This window comes from Nerophis ophidion, linkage group LG23, assembly GCF_033978795.1.
Source record: "Nerophis ophidion isolate RoL-2023_Sa linkage group LG23, RoL_Noph_v1.0, whole genome shotgun sequence".
NCBI lineage: Eukaryota > Metazoa > Chordata > Actinopteri > Syngnathiformes > Syngnathidae > Nerophis > Nerophis ophidion.
In genome coordinates this window covers 21,045,501-21,065,979 of record NC_084633.1, presented here as the reverse complement: position 1 = coordinate 21,065,979, position 20,479 = coordinate 21,045,501, and the positions used below count along the sequence as shown (strand labels likewise).

Sequence of the window (20,479 nt, the reverse complement as noted above, 5' to 3'; positions counted from 1 at the left end):
ATATTAAAAAAAAACAATATTATGACTGAATAAAAACAAAAAATAAATAAATATTAAAAAAACCATATAAAAACAAATATGATTAAAAACTATTTTAAAGGGTAAAATCAATTAAAAGAGTAGAATAGAAATCAAAGTGTATAAAAAAAACAGAGGACAGAGGACCACACAACTCACGTAGTGTTAAAAGCCAAAGAATAAAAGTGGGTCTTAAGACGAGACTTAAAACACTCCACTGTGGAAGCAGTTTGAACATGGAGGGGCAGAGTGTTCCAGAACTTAGGGCCGACCACAGAGAAGGTCCTGTCTCCCCTGGTCTTAAGTCTGGTCTTGGGCACCACGAGCTGGAACTGGCTCTCGGACCTCAGAGCGCGCAGGAATGTCAATTTGGATAAGGTCCGAGATATATTGAGGTGCCAGTCCATGTAAAGATTTAAAAACAAACAGCAATGTTTTAAAATCAATTCTAAAATGAACAGGGAGCCAGTGCAAACTCTGAAGAATTGGGGTTCTATGCTGGCGTTTCCTGGCCCCTGTTAAAAGTCCTGCTGCCGCGTTCTGGACTAACTGCAACCGGGAGAGAGCTTTTTGGCTAATGCCAGCATAAAGTGCATTGCAGTAGTCCAGGCCACTTCAAATAAAAGCATGCACCACTTCTTCGGTTTAACCTTTACTAAAAGACGAAGGTGATAAAAACAGGATTTTAAAACGCCATTTGTCTAGTTTAAAATGGCTGTCTATAGTGACGCCCAGGCTGGTGACTTTGGGACACACATCATGTTGCAATGGTCCCAAGTCAGTGAGGGCCGGACCAAAAACTAAAATTTCCGTTTTTCCCTCATTCATTATTAAAAAATTCTGTGCTAACCAAGCGTTGACTTCACATAGACAGTTAAGAAGGGGGGTCAGGGGGCGTGGCTTTTTGAAATCGGCATATAAATTTGGCAGTCATCTGCATAAAAGTGATAAAACACTCCATGTTTATACTATTTGATGTGCAGGTCATTGTTATTTGACAATTATTGAAATATCTTGTGTGACATCATGCACAAAAGTGCACTTTATTTGTTTTTAACTATTGTAGTGGCGTTCTGGAACCAAAAGTGCACTTTAATTTAGTGTTGTTTTGATTTGTCATCTTGGTGACATAATAGCTTGTTTTAAAATGTCTCTGACAATCCTGCAATTTCTGTTTGGAAATGACATGAATGTTTGTGCCACTGCTTAATAACTTTATTAAACTACAGTTTGGGTCAATTGACTTAGTTGGGATTTCCCTCTCAGCGTGAAAGTTTAAAAGTAGCATATATTAATGCAGTATGAAGAAGAATGTTTGAATGTAGACACATAGAATCATCATACTGCTGTGATTATATGCATCAAGTGTTTATTCAAGGCTACGGCAAAATATCCAGATATATATTGTGTATCGCGATATGGGCTAAAAACATTGAGATATGAAAAAAAAAGGGAATATCACCCAGCACTATACATACAGTGGGGCCAAAAAGTGTTTAGTCAGCCAGCGATTGTGCAAGTTCTCCCACTTCAAATGATGACAGAGGTCTGTCATTTTCATCATAGGTACACTTCAACTGTGAGAGACAGAATGTGAAAAAAAAATCCAGGAATTCACATAGTAGGAATTTTAAAGAAATTATTTGTAAATGATGGTGGAAAATAAGTATTTGGTGACTTCAAACAAGGAAGATCTCTGGCTCTCACAGACCTGTAACTTCTTCTTTAAGAAGCTCTTCTGTCATCCACTCGTTACCTGTATTAATGCCACTTGTTTGAACTCGTTATCTGTATAAAAGACACCTGTCCACAGCCTCAAACAGTCAGACTCCAAACTCCACTATGGCCAAGACCAAAGAGCTATCAAAGGACACCAGGAAAAGAATTGTAGACCTGCACCAGACTGAGAAGAGTGAATCTACAATAGGCAAGCAGCTTGGTGTGAAAAAATCAACTGTGGGAGCAAGTATCAGAAATTGGAAGACATACAAGACAACTGATAATCTCACTCGATCTGGGGCTCCACGCAAGATCTCATCCCGTGGGGTCAAAATGATCATGAGAACGTTGAGCAAAAATCCCAGAACCACAAGGGGGGGACCTGGTGAATGACCTGCTGAGAGCTGGGACCAAAGTAACAAATGTTATCATTAGTAACACACTACGCCGACAGGTAATCAAATCCTGCAGTGCCAGACGTGCCCCCCTGCTTAAGCCAGTGCATGTCCAGGCCCGTCTGAAGTTTGCCAGAGAGCACATGGATGATACAGCAGAGGATTGGGAGAAGGTCATGTGGTCAGATGAAACCAAATAGAAATTTTTGGTATAAACTCAACTTGTTGTGTTTGGAGGAAGAAGAATACTGAGTTGCATCCCAAGAACACCACACCTACTGTGAAGCATGGGGGTGGAAACATCATGCTTTGGGGCTGTTTTTCTGCTAAGGGGACAGGACGATTGATCCGTGTTAAGGAAAGAATGAATGGGGCCATGTATCCTGAGATTTGGAGCCAAAACCTCCTTCCATCAGTGAGAACTTTGAAGATGAAACTTGGCTGGGTCTTCCAGCATGACAATGATCCCAAACACACCGCCCGGGCAACAAAGGAGTGGCTCTGTAAGAAGCATTTGAAAGTCCTGGAGTGGCCTAGCCAGTCTCCAGACCTCAACCCCATACAAAATCTGTGGAGGGAGTTGAAAATCTGTGTTGCTCGGCGACAGCCCCAAAACATCAATGCTCTCGAGGAGATCTGCATGGAGGAATGGGCCAAAATACCAGCTACTGTGTGTGCAAACCTGGTAAAGACCTAAAGCAATCGTTTGACCTCTGTTATTGCCAACAAAGGTTATATTACAAAGTATTGAGTTAAATTTTTGTTATTGACCAAATGCTTATTTTTCACTATAATTAACAAATAAATGTGAATTCCTGGATTTTTTTCCCACATTCTGTCTCTCACAGTTGAAGTGTACCTATGATGAAAATGACAGACCTCTGTCACCATTTTAAGTGGGAGAACTTGCACAATCGCTGCCCCACTGTATATATATATATATATATATTAGGGGTGTGGGGAAAAATCGATTTGAATACGAATCGAATCGAATACATTGTGTGATTCAGATTCGATTCTCTCCCTTTTTTTTTTTTTTATCCATCCAACAAACCACTACACAGCAATACCATAATGCAATCCAATTCCAAAACCAAACCTGACCCAGCAATACTCAGAACTGCAATAAACACAGAGCACAGAACAAACCAAAAGTAGTGAAACAAAAATGAATATTATCAACAACAATATCAATATTAGTTATAATTTCAGCATAGCAGTGATTAAAAATCCCTCATTGACATCATTAGACATTTATAAAAATAATAAAAAAGAACAATAGTGTCACAGTGGCTTACACTTGCATGGCATCTCATAAGCTGGACAACACACTGTGTCCAATGTTTTCAAAAAGATAAAATAAGTCATATTTTTGGTTCGTTAACATTTAAAACAAATTTACATTATTGCAATCAGTTGATAAAACATTGTCCTTTATAATTATAAAAACTGTTTTTTTTTTAATCTACTACTCTGCTAGCATGTCAGCAGACTGGGGTAGATCCTGCTGAAATCTATGTATTGAATGAATACACAATCCTTTTGAATCGGGGAAATATCGTTTTTGAATCGAGAATCGCGTTGAATCGAAAAAATCGAGATATAAAAATCTAATCGCGACCCCAAGAATCGATATTGAATTGAATCGTGGGACACCCAAAGATTCGCAGCCCTAATATATAAATATATATATATATATATATATATATATATATATATCATATTTCCTTGAATTGCCGCCGGGTATATAGTATGCGCCTGCCTAGAATTACTGCCGGCTCAAACTCGTTTCGCAAAATATTATTTTTATTAGCGAATTTCTAGAATATCCGCCGGGTCAAACTCGTTTCGCCAAATAATTAGCATATGCCTAGAATTTCCGCCGGGTCAAACTCGTCACGTCACAAGTGACACTTCACCTGTCATCATTTTCGAAATGGAGGAGGCTGATTTCAATCATTTGAAATCGCATAAAGGGAAGCAGACTAAGAGCTATTCAGTAGGATTTAAGGTCCAAGCTATTGAATATGCTAAAAAGAACAGTAAGCAGCTATGTTTTATTAATATACCGTAGCTGTGTGTGTCAAATATGAGTCATTAAATGACTCCCGCCTCCTGGTGGTAGAGGGCGCTAGTGATCCTTCTTGCGACTACTCGGCTGCAGAAGAAGTGACAACAAGCAGCAAGAGTTTATTTTTTCCTCTCGCTAGCACTTTTAACATGGAGGATTACATATCTAAAATAAAACCGTTTTCTAAACTGGACTTTCAATCGAGGCAGGAGGTAATAAAGGAAGATCTCCATCGAGACAGAGAGACTTTTAAAACTGAAGAAAGATAAGGAAGACTTCTATAAACAAGTTATCGATGCTTTTGATCAGAAGGAGCTGCACATGGACTTAATTTATAAGTAAAGGTAAGACCATAATAACGTTTTTTTTTTTTTATTTAATGTGCTTTTCATGATGATATCCTTACATCACACTCAAATTTATAAGCACAGGCTTAGATTTACCGCATGCCTTTGGTAAACGCCGGAGTGAGAAGAGGTTTTAAATCAATTAGCGCCCCGGCGGCAATTCAAGGAAATACTATATATATATATGTATATATATATATATATATATATATATATGTATATATATATATATATATATATATATATATATATATATATATATATATATATACACATACATACATATAGCCCAACCCAATGCGGCCCCCAAGTCCAAAAGCTTGGGGACCCCTGATGTAACAGATTGTGTGTGGAGGGAGAGAGATGATGCTCACTTTTTGTGGCGTTTGCTAAACGTGAAGTTGTCAATTTCATTGTTTTTGTATGATGTGTCAGTAACAATGATGTGCTATTATTTTGTATGATGTGTCAGTAACAATGATGTGCTATTAGAAAAAGCTGCCATTGAACGCACTCTCCCAAGCAATGCAAGAGGGCGGCACACAGTTGGGCTACGAGAGTCTGATTGGGTGAGACAGGAAATATGTTAGTGCAAAAATGTTTTCTTTCAATGCAGTATTTAAAGGATCTCACTTTTTTCATGTTTTATTTGCACATAAACAGCAAGATGATGGACGTGTGCGGCGAGGCAGAAGCCAAGTTAGCCACCGAACTGCTGGTGCATGAACTGCAGATCGAGAGAGAGATCCTGGATCCTCTGAACCAGCTAGCTGAGGTACTGATTCATGCTGGAGTAGACATTCACAACTTTAGGCATCTTTTGACTTTGTTTTGTTCTTTTGCTCCGATGGTTCACAGGTGGAGATCCCTAACATATTAAAACAGAGGAAGCAACTCGCCAAACTGGTCTTGGACTATGACTCTGCCAAGACAAGGTCAACAAAAGTTTGTTCTTAGTAAATGTTAACTTGTGCAATATGTTGTGGTATTACCTGTCATTATGAAGCTATATAACAGGGTATATATATATATATATATATATATATATATATATACATATATATATATATATATATATATATATATATATATATATATATATATATATATACATACATATATTATTTATATATATATATATATATATATATATATATATATATAGGGCTTCACGGTGGCAGAGGGGTTAGTGTGTCTGCCTCACAATACGAAGGTCCTGCAGTCCTGGGTTCAAATCCAGGCTCGGGATCTTTCTGTGTGGAGTTTGCATGGGTTCCCTCCGGGTACTCCGGCTTCCTCCCACCTCCAAAGACATGCACCTGGGGATAGGTTGATTGGCAACACTAAATGGTCCCTAGTGTGTGAATGTTGTCTGTCTATCTGTGTTGGCCCTGTGATGAGGTGGCGACTTGTCCAGGGTGTACCCCTCCATCCACCCGATTGTAGCTGAGATAGGCGCCAGCGACCCCAAAAGGGAATAAGCAGTAGAAAATGGATGGATGGATGGATAACAGGGTATCCGCGGGGTCTTAAAAAGTCTTAAATCCAATAATTTGAAGTTAAGGCCCTAAAATACTACACGGTCTAGCTCCATCCTATCTTGCCGATTGTATTGTACCGTATGTCCCGGCAAGAAATCTGCGTTAGAAAAAATTCCGGCTTATTAGTGATTACTAGAGCTCAAAAAAAGTCTGCGGGCTATAGAGCGTTTTCCATTCGGGCTCCAGTACTCTGGAATGCCCTCCCGGTAACAGTTCGAGATGCTACCTCAGTAGAAGCATTTAAGTCTCACCTTAAAACTCATTTGTATACTCTAGCCTTTAAATAGACCTCCTTTTTAGACCAGTTGATCTGCCGCTTCTTTTCTTTCTCCTATGTCCCCCCTTCCCTTGTGGAGGGGGTCCGGTCCGATGACCATGGATGAAGTACTGGCTGTCCAGAGTCGAGACCCAGGATGGACCGCTCGTCGGGACCCAGGATGGACCGCTCGCCTGTATCGGTTGGGGACATCTGTACACTGCTGATCCGCTTGAGATGGTTTCCTGTGGACGGGACTCTCGCTGCTGTGTTGGAGCCACTATGGATTGAACTTTCACAGTATCATGTTAGACCCGCTCGACATCCATTGCTTTCGGTCCCCTAGAGGGGGGGGTTGCCCACATCTGAGGTCCTCTCCAAGGTTTCTCATAGTCAGCATTGTCACTGGCGTCCCACTGGATGTGAATTCTCCCTGCCCACTGGGTGTGAGTTTTCCTTGCCCTTTTGTGGGTTCTTCCGAGGATGTTGTAGTCGTAATGATTTGTGCAGTCCTTTGAGACATTTGTGATTTGGGGCTATATAAATAAACATTGATTGATTGAATATCAGCATAAAAGGTCCTAAATCTGATTTTGAAAGGTCTTAAAAATCTACCGGCGTTACTTTTATTTAAAACATGCATAAAATTCAATCTTAATTTTTAAATGTTTAGATTTTTGAGGATGCTAAAACGGAAGGAAAGGAGGCTTCCTGTGCTGACCCCTCAGCTAGTGTGCTGGTCACGCAGCGTTGTGTTGTTACAGCTAAGCATAGCAGCGGAGAAAACTTAACAAAAGCCCACAGCAAAGCCTCGCATAAGATGGGTAGGTAAAAGTTCAATGATTTAGTTGGTGTTGTTTACTTGAGTCATATTGCCATCATATTTCTTATGTGTGACTGCCATCATAGGGCAGTCGACACATATCTCTTATGTGTGACAGCCATCATATTGCAGTCTACAGTATCTCCTAAGTGTGCTGGTCACACTTATCATTACACCATGTACCAAATAAAATTGCTTTGAGGTCGGTAAGCAAAACCAGTATTATTCCATACATTAGGCACCGGCTTATAAGACCCAATGTCCAGTTTTGAGAAAATGAAAATATATTAAGTGCGCCTTACAGTCCGGAAGATACGGTACCGTATTTTTCGGATTATAAGTCGCTCCGGAGTATACGTCGCCCCGGCCGAAAATGCTTAATAAAGAATTAAAAAAAGTTAAATATGTCACACTGGAGTGTAAGTCGCATTTTTTGGGGAAATTTATTTGATGAAATCCAACACCAAGAATAAACATTTGAAAGGCAATTTAAAATAAATAAAGAATAGTGAACAACAGGCTGAATAAGTGTAGGTTATATGAGGCATAAATAACCAACTGAGAAGGTGCCTGCTATGCTAACCTAACATATTATGGTAAGAGTCATTCAAATAACTATAACATATCAATCAATCAATGTTTATTTATATAGCCCTAAATCACAAATGTCTCAAAGGACTGCACAAATCATTACGACTACGACATCCTCGGAAGAACCCACAAAAGGGCAAGGAAAACTCACACCCAGTGGGCAGGGAGAATTCACATCCAGTGGGACGCCAGTGACAATGCTGACTATGAGAAACCTTGGAGAGGACCTCAGATGTGGGCAACCCCCCCCCCCCTCTAGGGGACCGAAAGCAATGGATGTCGAGCGGGTCTAACATGATACTGTGAAAGTTCAATCCATAGTGGATCCAACACAGCCGCAAGAGTTCAGTTCAAAGCGGATCCAAGACAGCAGCGAGAGTCCCGTCCACAGGAAACCATCCCAAGCGGAGGCGGATCAGCAGCGTAGAGATGTCCCCGACCGATACACAGGCGAGCGGTCCATCCTGGGTCCCGACAAGCGGTCCATCCTAGGTCTCAACTCTGGACAGCCAGTACTTCATCCATGGTCATCAGACTGGACCCCCTCCACAAGGGGGGGGGGACAGAGGAGAAAAAAAAAAGAAGCGGCAGATCAACTGGTCTAAAAAGGAGGTCTATTTAAAGGCTAGAGTATACAAATGAGTTTTAAGGTGAGACTTAAATGCTTCTACTGAGGTGGCATCTCGAACTGTTACCGGGACGGAAAACGCTCTATAGCCCGCAGACTTTTTTTGGGCTTTAGGAATCACTAATAAGCCGGAGTCTTTTGAAGGCAGATTTCTTGCCGGGACATATGGTACAATACAATCGGCAAGATAGGATGGAGCTAGACCGTGTAGTATTTTATACGTAAGTAGTAAAACCTTAAAGTCACATCTTAAGTGCACAGGAAGCCAGTGCAGGTGAGCCAGTATAGGTATATATGTATGTATATATGTATATAAAGGTATATACAGTATAGGTATATATGTATGTATATATGTATATAAAGGTATATACAGTATAGGTATATATATATGTATATATGTATATAAAGGTATATACAGTATAGGTATATATGTATGTATATATGTATATAAAGGTATATACAGTATAGGTATATATATATGTATATAAAGGTATATACAGTATAGGTATATATGTATGTATATATGTATATAAAGGTATATACAGTACAGGCGTAATGTGATCAAACTTTCTTGTTCTTGTCAAAAGTCTAGCATCCACTTTTTGTACCAACTGTAATCTTTTAATGCTAGACATGGGGAGACCCGAAAATAATACGTTACAGTAATGGAGGCGAACATGCTATACCTTTACCAAAGTATCTCACTCCTAATCCATAAATCCCATGAAATCTTCTTCCTGGATGTGGCTTCTAAACAACTCTGCCAACTCCAAAGGTATGCACCGCTTCCTCTTGTCCTTTTCTGCTGCATATTTCACTACATCCAGCTTGTAATCTGCACTACATGATTTACTTTTTCGGTGCCATTTTTGTTCAGCCCTTCTCAGTTTTTATAAGTTACCGCCAACCATGAAATGATCCATTTTAATAGCTACGGCAGTAGCATATAGCAGTTAGCATCCCATGACCCACAATGCACTTCTGCCATGACCCTCCCCCGCCGAATTCTTATTGGTTGACGTGTGTGTGACGATTGCTGACATTTTCTTCGTCTCTTCCGCGAATGAGATAAATAATATTATTTGATATTTAACGGTAATGTGTTGATAATTTCACACATAAGTCGCCCCGGAGTATACAGTTGTGATCAAAATGATTCAAATCCCACACAGTTTTGGTGTTTTAGCAAGTTGGACATTTATTCTGTATTTAGTTTATAGTCATATCAAATAAAGATGTGTCAAATAGACAAATGCAACTTAAATCGTAACACTGTATTTTACAAAATAGCAAAAAAGGACATTTTTCCTAATATCTCATTGCCAAAATGATTCAAGCCCCTAGTTCCATGCATCTTTAGTACTTAGTAGAACAGTAATGACATCCTTCAAAGGTGATACATAAGCTTCTTGCTAGCATCTACAGGTATTTTAGCCCATTCCTCTTGGGCAAAGGCCTCCAGTTCATTCATATTCTTGGGCTTGTGTGCTGCAACTGCCTTCTTCAAGTCCCACCACAGCTTTTCTAGAGGATTTAGGTCTGGCCACTCCAGAGTCTTCCAGCCCTTCTTCTAATGTTGATTTGGAGGTATGCTTGAGATCCTTGTCCTGTTGGAAGGTCCAACGTCTCCCAAGCCTCAGCTTCCTCACTGACTTCATGACATTTGCAGCTAATATATCCTGCTAGGAAATGGAATTCATAATGCCTTGAACTCGCTGGAGATTCCCGGTACCTGAGGCAGAGAAACAGCCCCAGAGCATGATTGACCCCCCACCATGCTTAACAGTAGGCAAGGTGTTCTTCTCTTTGTAAGCTTCATTTTTTCTCCTCCAGACATAACGTTGATTCATAGGCCCAAAGAGTTCCACTTTTGTCTCATCACTCCATAGAACAGTTTCCCAAAACCTTTGGGGTTTGTCCAGATGATTTTTGGCATACTGGCGTCTATTTTTTCTTGTGCCTGGTAGTCAGAAGTGGGGTGCGCCTGGGAGTTCTTGCATGGACATCTTCATCTCGTAGTGAGCGCCTTATTGTCTGAGACGAAACCTGCGTTCCCCCCTCTGCAATGTCCTGTTGTAGTTCCTCAGCTGTTACCCGGGGGTTTTTCACCACTGTACGCACACAGCATCCTCTTTCTACCACGCCCAGGTAGTGTTTCCACTGTGCCTTTAGCTTTAAACTTGCAAATTATGCTCCCAACTGTGTCTCTTGGAATGTGTAATGTCTTTGCTATTTTCTTATATCTATATCCTTTCTTATGAAGAGAAATGACCTCCTCTCTTGACTTCTTTGACCACTCCCTGGACTTCACCATGTTGCAAATACACCGTTGACCATCTACAAGAAGCTGAGCGTCACAGTCTTCTCCACTCAGTTTAATTGTTGCTCGTTATGGTTCTAATCACATCTACAGGTGTTTTCAACAATGGATTGAAAATAACTTATTCAAATTCTGTTCTTAAGAGTTATGATCTTCATGGGGTTGAATAATTTTGTCAATGAGATATTAAGAGAAATGACACTGTTTGGTATGTTACAAAATATAATGTTGTAATTCAAGTTGCATTTGTCTATTTAATGCATCTTTATTTGATATGACTATAAACAAAATACGGAATAAATGTCCAACTTGCTAAAACACCAAAATTGTGTGGGGGTTGAATCATTTTGATCACAACTGTATGTCGCACCCTTGGCCAAACTATGAAAAAAACTGTGACTTATAGTCCGAAAAATACGGTGCTTACAATTCATTCTGGACGTCTGATTTTACTTTGTCGTTGAATTGGATGTGGAATGGTCTTAAAAAAAGTCTTAAATTTGACATTTGTAAACCTGCAGGGACCCTGTTTAAGACTGTTTTGGACATCCTTGCATGCTTTGTTATTGTACAGGTGGTACCAAGCTACCAAGTCCAACAACCAGACCATGGCCACTAAGGTCGACTCCCTCAAGGACGAGATGGACGAGGCCCTCAACAAAGTAGAAATTTGCAAAGTAAGTTTGATCTTAAATGAATTGAATTACTTGAAACAAGCCGGTGATCAGAGTTTAATTGATCTTTTTCTTAAAAATGTCCTTTTCAGGACCAGCTATCGGCGGACATGTATAACTTTGCATCCAAAGAAGGAGAATATGTGCGCTATTATCCCATGGTGGGTGTGGAGCAACTCTGCAAAAACAATGAATTTGATGTAACTTCAGCTAATAAAGTGTCTTTGTACTCCAGTTATTAGAGGCCCAGGCAGACTATCATAGAAGGTCTCTGGCAGTGCTGGAAGACGTGATACCGACTATACAATTACAGAAAGGTAAGCACCGATGCCTTTCATAACAAAACTTAACTTTGATTAGCATATCAATAAACAAGGGGGATGTTTTTTTCCCGTCAGATTCCTGGACGGAGAAGCCGGCATTTGGCACAGCGCTAGAGGAGCACTTGAAGCGGAGTAACCGAGACGTGGCTCTGCCTATCGAGGCCTGCGTTATGATGCTGCTGGAAACAGGGATGAAGGAAGAGGTACGGCCGAGGGAGGGACGACTATTTTTTTATTTATTTTTAAATGATGTAAAAAAGTCTCAACCGCAGGGACATGTTTACATTCACTTAATGTCATGGCTGTCTTTAGTTTCCGATCATTTCTAATACTCTTATTTTTTTGTGATAGAGTGATTGGAGCACATACATGTTGGCCACAAAAAAACATTCATGAAGTTTGCTACTTTTATGAATTTATTATGGCTCTACTGAAAATGTGAGGGTCAAAAGTATACATACAGCAATGTTAATATTTGCTTACATGTCCCTTGGCAAGTTTACCTGCAATAAGGAGCTTTTGTTCAAGTTAAAAGTTAAAGTACCAACGATTGTCCTACACACACACTAGGTGTGGTGAAATTATTCTCTGCATTTGACCCATCACCTTGATCACCCCATGGGAGGTGAGGGGAGCAGTGAGCAGCAGCCTTGGCCACGCCCGGGAAGCATTTTTGGTGATTTAACCCCCAATTCCAACCCTTGATGCTGAGTGCCAACCTACCCATCTCAGGGTGGACACTAACCCAGGGGTAGGGAACAAGAGGGGAACAAGACTTTCACTCTGTCCAGCCGAGGACGCAGGGCGTTGGCCGCTCGGGCTTTGGCTCTCGGCCACCACCACTTCTCCTTCTGTCTCGCAGCCGAAAGCTGGATGTGATCACCGGGCCCGGCGACCCATCTGGCTTCCACCAAATTGCATTTATGAACACTTTTAGACTTTTTCCCTTTTTGGAAAGCTCGCTTCGATTCCTTCCCTTTTAGGGACACTTTTCGGGTTTTTAACGCGTTTGATTTATTGGCACCTCAGTATCCCATTTTAGTACTTTTTCCCATTTTGGGGGTTTTTGTAGTTTTCGGTTTACTGTGACTTGATTCAGGATTTTTCCAATTTTTGGGGATAGTCTCTTTTTAGGCTGCATTTGATACAGCCTCCAAATTTAAGCACTTTTTCCCCATTTTGGGGTTTTTGTAGTTTTCGGTTTACTGTGACTTGATTCAGGATTTTTCCCATTTTTGGGGATAGTCTCTTTTTAGGCTGCATTTGATACAGCCTCCCAATTGAAGCACTTTTTCCCCATTTTGGGATTTTTGTAGTTTTCGGTTTACTGTGACTTGATTCAGGATTTTTCCCATTTTTGGGGATAGTCTCTTTTTAGGCTGCATTTGATACAGCCTCCCAATTTAAGCACTTTTTCCCCATTTTGGGGTTTTTGTAGTTTTCGGTTTACTGTGACTTGATTCAGGATTTTTCCCATTTTTGGGGATAGTCTCTTTTTAGGCTGCATTTGATACAGCCTCCCAATTTAAGCACTTTTTCCCATTTTGGGGTTTTTGTAGTTTTCGGTTTACTGTGACTTGATTCAGGATTTTTCCCATTTTTGGGGATAGTCTCTTTTTAGGCTGCATTTGATACAGCCTCCCAATTTAAGCACTTTTTCCCCATTTTGGGGTTTTTGTAGTTTTCGGTTTACTGTGACTTGATTCAGGATTTTTCCCATTTTTGGGGATAGTCTCTTTTTAGGCTGCATTTGATACAGCCTCCCAATTTAAGCACTTTTTCCCATTTTGGGGTTTTTGTAGTTTTCGGTTTACTGTGACTTGATTCAGGATTTTTCCCATTTTTGGGGATAGTCTCTTTTTAGGCTGCATTTGACATAGCCTCCCAATTTAAGCACTTTTTCCCATTTTGGGGTTTTTGTAGTTTTCGGTTTACTGTGACTTGATTCAGGATATTTCCCATTTTTGGGGATAGTCTCTTTTTAGGCTGCATTTGATACAGCCTCCCAATTTAAGCACTTTTTCCCCATTTTGGGGTTTTTGTAGTTTTCGGTTTACTGTGACTTGATTCAGGATATTTCCCATTTTTGGGGATAGTCTCTTTTTAGGCTGCATTTGATACAGCCTCCCAATTTAAGCACTTTTTCCCCATTTTGGGGTTTTTGTAGTTTTCGGTTTACTGTGACTTGATTCAGGATTTTTCCCATTTTTGGGGATAGTCTCTTTTTAGGCGGCATTTGATACAGCCTCCCAATTTAAGCACTTTTTCCCATTTTGGGGTTTTTGTAGTTTTCGGTTTACTGTGACTTGATTCAGGATTTTTCCCATTTTTGGGGATAGTCTATTTTTAGGCTGCATTTGATACAGCCTCCCAATTTAAGCACTTTTTCCCCATTTTGGGGTTTTTGTAGTTTTCGGTTTACTGTGACTTGATTCAGGATTTTTCCCATTTTTGGGGATAGTCTCTTTTTAGGCTGCATTTGATACAGCCTCCCAATTTAAGCACTTTTTCCCATTTTGGGTTTTTGTAGTTTTCGGTTTACTGTGACTTGATTCAGGATTTTTCCCATTTTTGGGGATAGTCTCTTTTTAGGCTGCATTTGATACACCCTCCCAATTTAAGCACTTTTTCCCATTTTGGGGTTTTTGTAGTTTTCGGTTTACTGTGACTTGATTCAGGATTTTTCCCATTTTTGGGGATAGTCTCTTTTTAGGCTGCATTTGATACAGCCTCCCAATTTAAGCACTTTTTCCCATTTTGGGGTTTTTGTAGTTCTCGGTTTACTGTGACTTGATTCAGGATTTTTCCCATTTTTGGGGATAGTCTCTTTTTAGGCTGCATTTGATACAGCCTCCCAATTTAAGCACTTTTTCCCCATTTTGGGGTTTTTGTAGTTTTCGGTTTACTGTGACTTGATTCAGGATTTTTCCCATTTTTGGGGATAGTCTCTTTTTAGGCTGCATTTGATACAGCCTCCCAATTTAAGCACTTTTTCCCCATTTTGGGGTTTTTGTAGTTTTCGGTTTACTGTGACTTGATTCAGGATTTTTCCCATTTTTGGGGATAGTCTCTTTTTAGGCTGCATTTGATACAGCCTCCCAATTTAAGCACTTTTTCCCCATTTTGGGGTTTTTGTAGTTTTCGGTTTACTGTGACTTGATTCAGGATTTTTCCCATTTTTGGGGATAGTCTCTTTTTAGGCTGCATTTGATACAGCCTCCCAATTTAAGCACTTTTTCCCCATTTTGGGGTTTTTGTAGTTTTCGGTTTACTGTGACTTGATTCAGGATTTTTCCCATTTTTGGGGATAGTCTCTTTTTAGGCTGCATTTGATACAGCCTCCCAATTTAAGCACTTTTTCCCAATTTTGGGGTTTTTGTAGTTTTCGGTTAACCGACTTGATTTTGATTTTTCCGATTTATGAGAATCGATGCGAGCTCTCCTCTTTTTGGGAACACTTCCGACATCCCCTGAAGAACCTGGCACAGTAAGACCCACCTCGACTTTTATCACGAATGATTTATTGCAATGATTTTAACCATGATTCTTTGATTATTGATGATTATTGGGGATGATTTATTGATGCTGTGCAAGGCTTACGCTATTGAACCTGTATTAAAAAGCATCATCTAAAACTAGAATAATTTCATGTCCCTGTTTACCACCTCGTCCTGGACGTAATGTGTTAGGGCTTTCACGTGTCCACCACCTAGCTCTGAAGGGTCACTCTAACGCAGTCCACTTACAATATGTCCTGCAAGGGCTTTTACATATCCTAGCCCCCGAATTTAACCTAGTCAGTAACAAGAGCCAAGATTCATTAGAGGTGAGCTACCCATAAACGGCGGGATCCGTGATTTAGACCTGGCCTTAGGAGATCGGCTTCTCTGCCAGGGGGACCATGGAAGGAAGAAGGACAGACGCCGGACCACCGGGACCATCCCAGGGTAGTAGAACTAGGCTCATCGCCTCGCCATCCAGCTGAGTAGGGCCCACGTCGGTGGAGCAGCCGGTAAGACCGGTTGACCCGAGGGGACATTACCCGTAGGACGGAGTACTGGATTTTGACTAGCAATAAGTATTGTGCGTCAATCACCGGAATCTAACAAGCCAGATGTGGCTCTTTTGATGACTGCATCTGGCTCTCAGATAAATCTTAGCTGACATTGCTTAACACGATAATTATAAATAATTCCACTGGAATTCACAGTGCTAAAAATAATGTTCAAAATATAAAACCTTCTCATGCATTTAAATCCATCCATCCGTTTTCTACCGCACCTGTTCAAGAAGTCGCATTAATGATAAGAAGTATTTTATGTCACGATGGGGGGGTCGTAGCTTGCTGCGGGGTCGTTCTCCTAGGAAGGCAGACGGACTACTCGGGACATGGCATTTAGGTAAAAACATGATTTAATTTTAACTACAAAAATATACAAACAAAAATGGCTCACAGTGGAGGCACAACTTGGGGCTAAGGAACAAAGCTAACGCATAAACAGACTAAGAACATAAATCAAACAAAACTTACTTGGCATGGCATGAAGCACGAAACTATGGCAAGGCATGAAACAAGTCAGCACAGGGCGACTGACTGGCAAAGACAAGCTTAAATACTGCCTCTGATTAGTGCTCGGGAAGCAGGTGAGCAGGCATTTTGTCCACCAGAGACAGGTGGACAAAATGAGTAACCAAGGAAACCAGACAAGGGAGTGGAAAAAAACAGGAACTTAAAGAGTCCAAAGGACAAACAAAAACATGATCAACAGACATGACATTTTATTCATTATTGGTTAGCTTCAGAATAACAATATTATTAAAAAGAATAAGTGACTTATTATACTTTAAAAATGTTGGTCTTACTTAAAAACGCACACATTTAGTTGTATTCAGTGTTAAAAAATATGATATGGCTCTCACGGAAATACATTTTGAAATATTTGGCTTTCATGGCTCTCTCAGCCAAAAAGGTTCCCGACCCCTGCTCTAACCACTAGGCCACTGAGTAGGTGGTAGCCATCCACAAGCTTCTGGTAGAATTTTCGACCACTCCTCCTGACAAAATTGATGCAGTTCAGCTAAATGTGTTGGTTTTCTGACATGGACTTGTTTCTTCAGCATTGTCCACACATTTTTGTTTCATCTGACCACAGAACTTTCCTCAAGAAGGTCTTATCTTTGTCCATGTGATGTCAGATAAAACACAGATTGAGCTGTTTGGCCACAATACCCAGCAATATGTTTGGAGGAGAAAAGGTGAGGCCTTTAATCCCAGGAACACCACACCTACTGTCAAGCATGGTGGTGGTAGCATTGTGCTCTGGGCCTGTTTAGCTGGTGCTTTACAGGGAGTAAATGGGACAATGAAAAAGGAGGATTACCTCCAAATATTTCAGGACAACCTGAACTCATCAGACAGGAGGTTGGGTCTTGGGTCATTTGGGTGTTCCAACAGGACAATGGGCCCCAAACACACGTCAACAATGGTAAAGGAATGTCTAAATCCATCCATTTTCTAACGCTTATTCCCTTTTGGGGTCGCGGGGGGCGCTGGCGCCTATCTCAGCTACAATCGGGCGGAAGGCGGGGTACACCCTGGACATGTCGCCACCTCATCGCAGGGCCAACACAGATAGACAGACAACATTCACACACTAGGGACCATTTAGTGTTGCCAATCAACCTATCCCCAGGTGCATGTCTTTGGAGGTGGGAGGGGCCTATCCCCAGGTGCATGTCTTTGGAGGTGGGAGGGGCCTATCCCCAGGTGCATGTCTTTGGAGGTGGGAGGAAGCCGGAGTACCCGGAGGGAACCCACGCACTCACGGGGAGAACATGCAAACTCCACACAGAAAGATCCCGAGCCTGGATTTGAACCAGGACTGCAGGAACTTCGTATTGTGAGGCAGACGCACTAACCCCTCTGCCACCGTGAAGCCCGAATGGCTAAATCAGGCTAGAATTAAGGTTTTAGAATGGCCTTCCCAAAATCCTGGCTTAAACATGTGGACAATGCTGAAGAAACAAGTCCATGTCAGAAAACCAACAAATTTAGCTGAACTGCACCAATTGTGTCAAGAGGAGTGGTCAAAAATTCTAGCTTTTTTTGATTGATTGATTGATACTTTTATTAGTAGATTGCACAGTACAGTACATATTCTGTACAATTGACCACTAAATGGTAACACCCCAATAAGTTTTTCAACTTGTTTAAGTCGGGGTCCACGTTAATCAATTCATGGTACAAATATATACTATCAACATAATACAGTCATCACACAAGTTAATCATCATAGTATATACATTGAATTATTTACATTATTTACAATCCGGGGGGTGGGATGAGGAGCTTTGGTTGATATCAGTACTTCAGTCATCAACAATTGCGTCAACAGAGAAATGGACATTGAAACAGTGTAGGTCTTATTTAGTAGGATATGTACAGCCAGCAGAGAACATAGTGAGTTCACATAGCATAAGAACAAGTAAATACATTAGAAGTACATTTGAGTTGTTTATAATCCGGGGAGATGGGATGTGAATGGAGGAGGGTATTAGTAAAGTGTTGAAGTTGCCTGGAGGTGTTGTTTTAGAGCGCTTTTGAAGGAATATAGAGATGCACTTACTTTTATACCTGTTGGGAGTGCATTCCACATTGATGTGGCATAGAAAGAGAATGAGTTAAGACCTTTGTTAGATGGGAATCTGGGTTTAACGTGGTTTGTGGAGCTCCCCCTGGTGTTGTGGTTATGCAGAAGCTTGTGGATGGTTACTTCATGAATGTGTTTTGTGACCAATATGTATGTGCTCCAATCACTCTATCACAAAAAAATAAGAGTTGTAGAAATGATTGGAATCTCAAGACAGCCATGACATGATGTTCTTTACAAGTGTATGTACACTTTTAACCACGACTTTATCTACAGTTTGTTTCATTCAAGCACACTTCCTGAAAGAGAACAGCCACTTTGCATTACAAAATAATCCTAATCAGGCAAAACAAGGCACAAGAGTTGAAGTGATGGAATAAAAAAACTAGCTATAAATGTTGCAGTGCACTTTGCATGCACACTTAATTCCCGACAATTACCACACTGTTTGAGAAGAGATCTACTTTGTAAATAACGTGCAATTCAAATGTTGTCAGTCATATATGAATGAATGAATGGTTTATTTTGAGCCATGCAAACAAAACAAGAGAATGACATAAAATACAAAATAAATATATAAATACATTATTTTTACACCTTTATTGAAAACATTACATGTGACTAATCTTTTGTAGATGTCAAGATTGGCTCAAAAGGGAGTGGGAAGAAGTCAACTTATTAGGTCCCACCCCTATACATATACAATATATATTTACAATATATAATACAATAATATATATCATATAATTCAGTTCAGTGGTTGCTGCCTAGATGCTATATATTATCTATATATATTACATTTAAATTCTCACACACTTACATACATACATATGTACACACACATATACACACACATACATACAATTTATATATATATATAAATTTATATATATACATACATATACATATATACATACATACACACATACATACATACATATACACACATAATCACATACATACACAAATGCATATACCCAAAATACACATATGTCCATCACACACACACACACACACACACACACACATATAAATACTATACATATAATAGTATATAAATACAGAGTCTCGGAAAACTGGCGTGCACAAGCGATCCCTCAGAAAGCTGGCGTGCACATCACTTGTGCACGCCAGCTTTCCGAGACTCTTATTTTGTTAGCGCAGGCAGCATGAAGCAGGGCTTTTATTGTGAAGATAGGAAATGTGCAGTCGGCCTTTAGAGTTTTGACGGAAGGGACGGCGCGAAAGTCTGTTGAAATAAAAAGTGTTTCTGGCCTTCCTCTCTGTCATTTTTTCATAATAATGAACTGGCAGCAGCCAGCGTCATCTCACAAGACCCTCGGGTGCCGTGAATGTCAATCAAGCAAGCTACGGAATTTGCCGCCAATGTTTTTCTTGTAAAGTGTATGGAAGCTGGATGAATTAGATGCCAAAAAGCAACCACTTTCATGTGGTATTGTACAGAAAGGACCACTTTTTTTCTCCTCCATTTGAAAATGTGGGCGTTATCATCATTACTGTCTGATTCCAATCAATGCAAGTCATCAGAATCAGGTAATACACCAACTTATATTCTTGTCTTTGTGAAAGAAAGACATCTATATGTGTTACACATGCTTGTATTATCATTAAACACATTTAACTTGTTTACAAAAATGTCTTTCATAAATAAATAAATATAAATGATATATATAAATGAGGTAGATCCCCTCGAGTTGGTCGATTGAAAAGTAGCTCGCCTGCAGAAAAAGTGTGGGCACCCCTGCACTAGCGGGTGACTTTTCAAATGATGCTACAAATTAGCAGCGCTGCTACTTTTTGTAGCAACGCTTCTGTCGCATAAATGTTCAACATATTCCCGCTTGAAGACAAACCACCGCCAGACGATGCACCCCGGGCTGTTTTTCATGAGAATTCTTCCTCCATTTATTACCTGGTTCGCACCTTCTCTCTTTCGTATTACCACTCGCAACACAACGTTAGCATCACAGCTAACGTTACCCATGTCGCTACCTCTCTGCTCGGGGAGGGGGCGTGTGACGTTGCACACGTGACGTAAGCAAGAAGGTGCGCTTGTTTTAAGTCTCTGTGAGAAAGAGGGGAGAAACGCATGCCCGCAGCTA

At 40.4% G+C, this 20,479-nt stretch overlaps 1 protein-coding gene across 3 annotated transcripts in view; it reads left to right on the top strand.

The window, feature by feature from the left end:
* arhgap17b (Rho GTPase activating protein 17b) overlaps positions 1–20,479 on the top strand; it is a 115,642-nt gene that overhangs the window by 52,160 nt on the left and 43,003 nt on the right. For all 3 annotated transcript variants that reach the window (XM_061885237.1, XM_061885236.1, XM_061885238.1), the window contains exons 4-10: positions 5,043–5,119; positions 5,214–5,325; positions 5,409–5,485; positions 11,284–11,386; positions 11,476–11,544; positions 11,619–11,700; positions 11,782–11,909. In XM_061885237.1, coding sequence (XP_061741221.1) covers positions 5,043–5,119; positions 5,214–5,325; positions 5,409–5,485; positions 11,284–11,386; positions 11,476–11,544; positions 11,619–11,700; positions 11,782–11,909 — 648 coding nt within the window. The remainder of the gene's footprint in view (positions 1–5,042; positions 5,120–5,213; positions 5,326–5,408; positions 5,486–11,283; positions 11,387–11,475; positions 11,545–11,618; positions 11,701–11,781; positions 11,910–20,479) is intronic.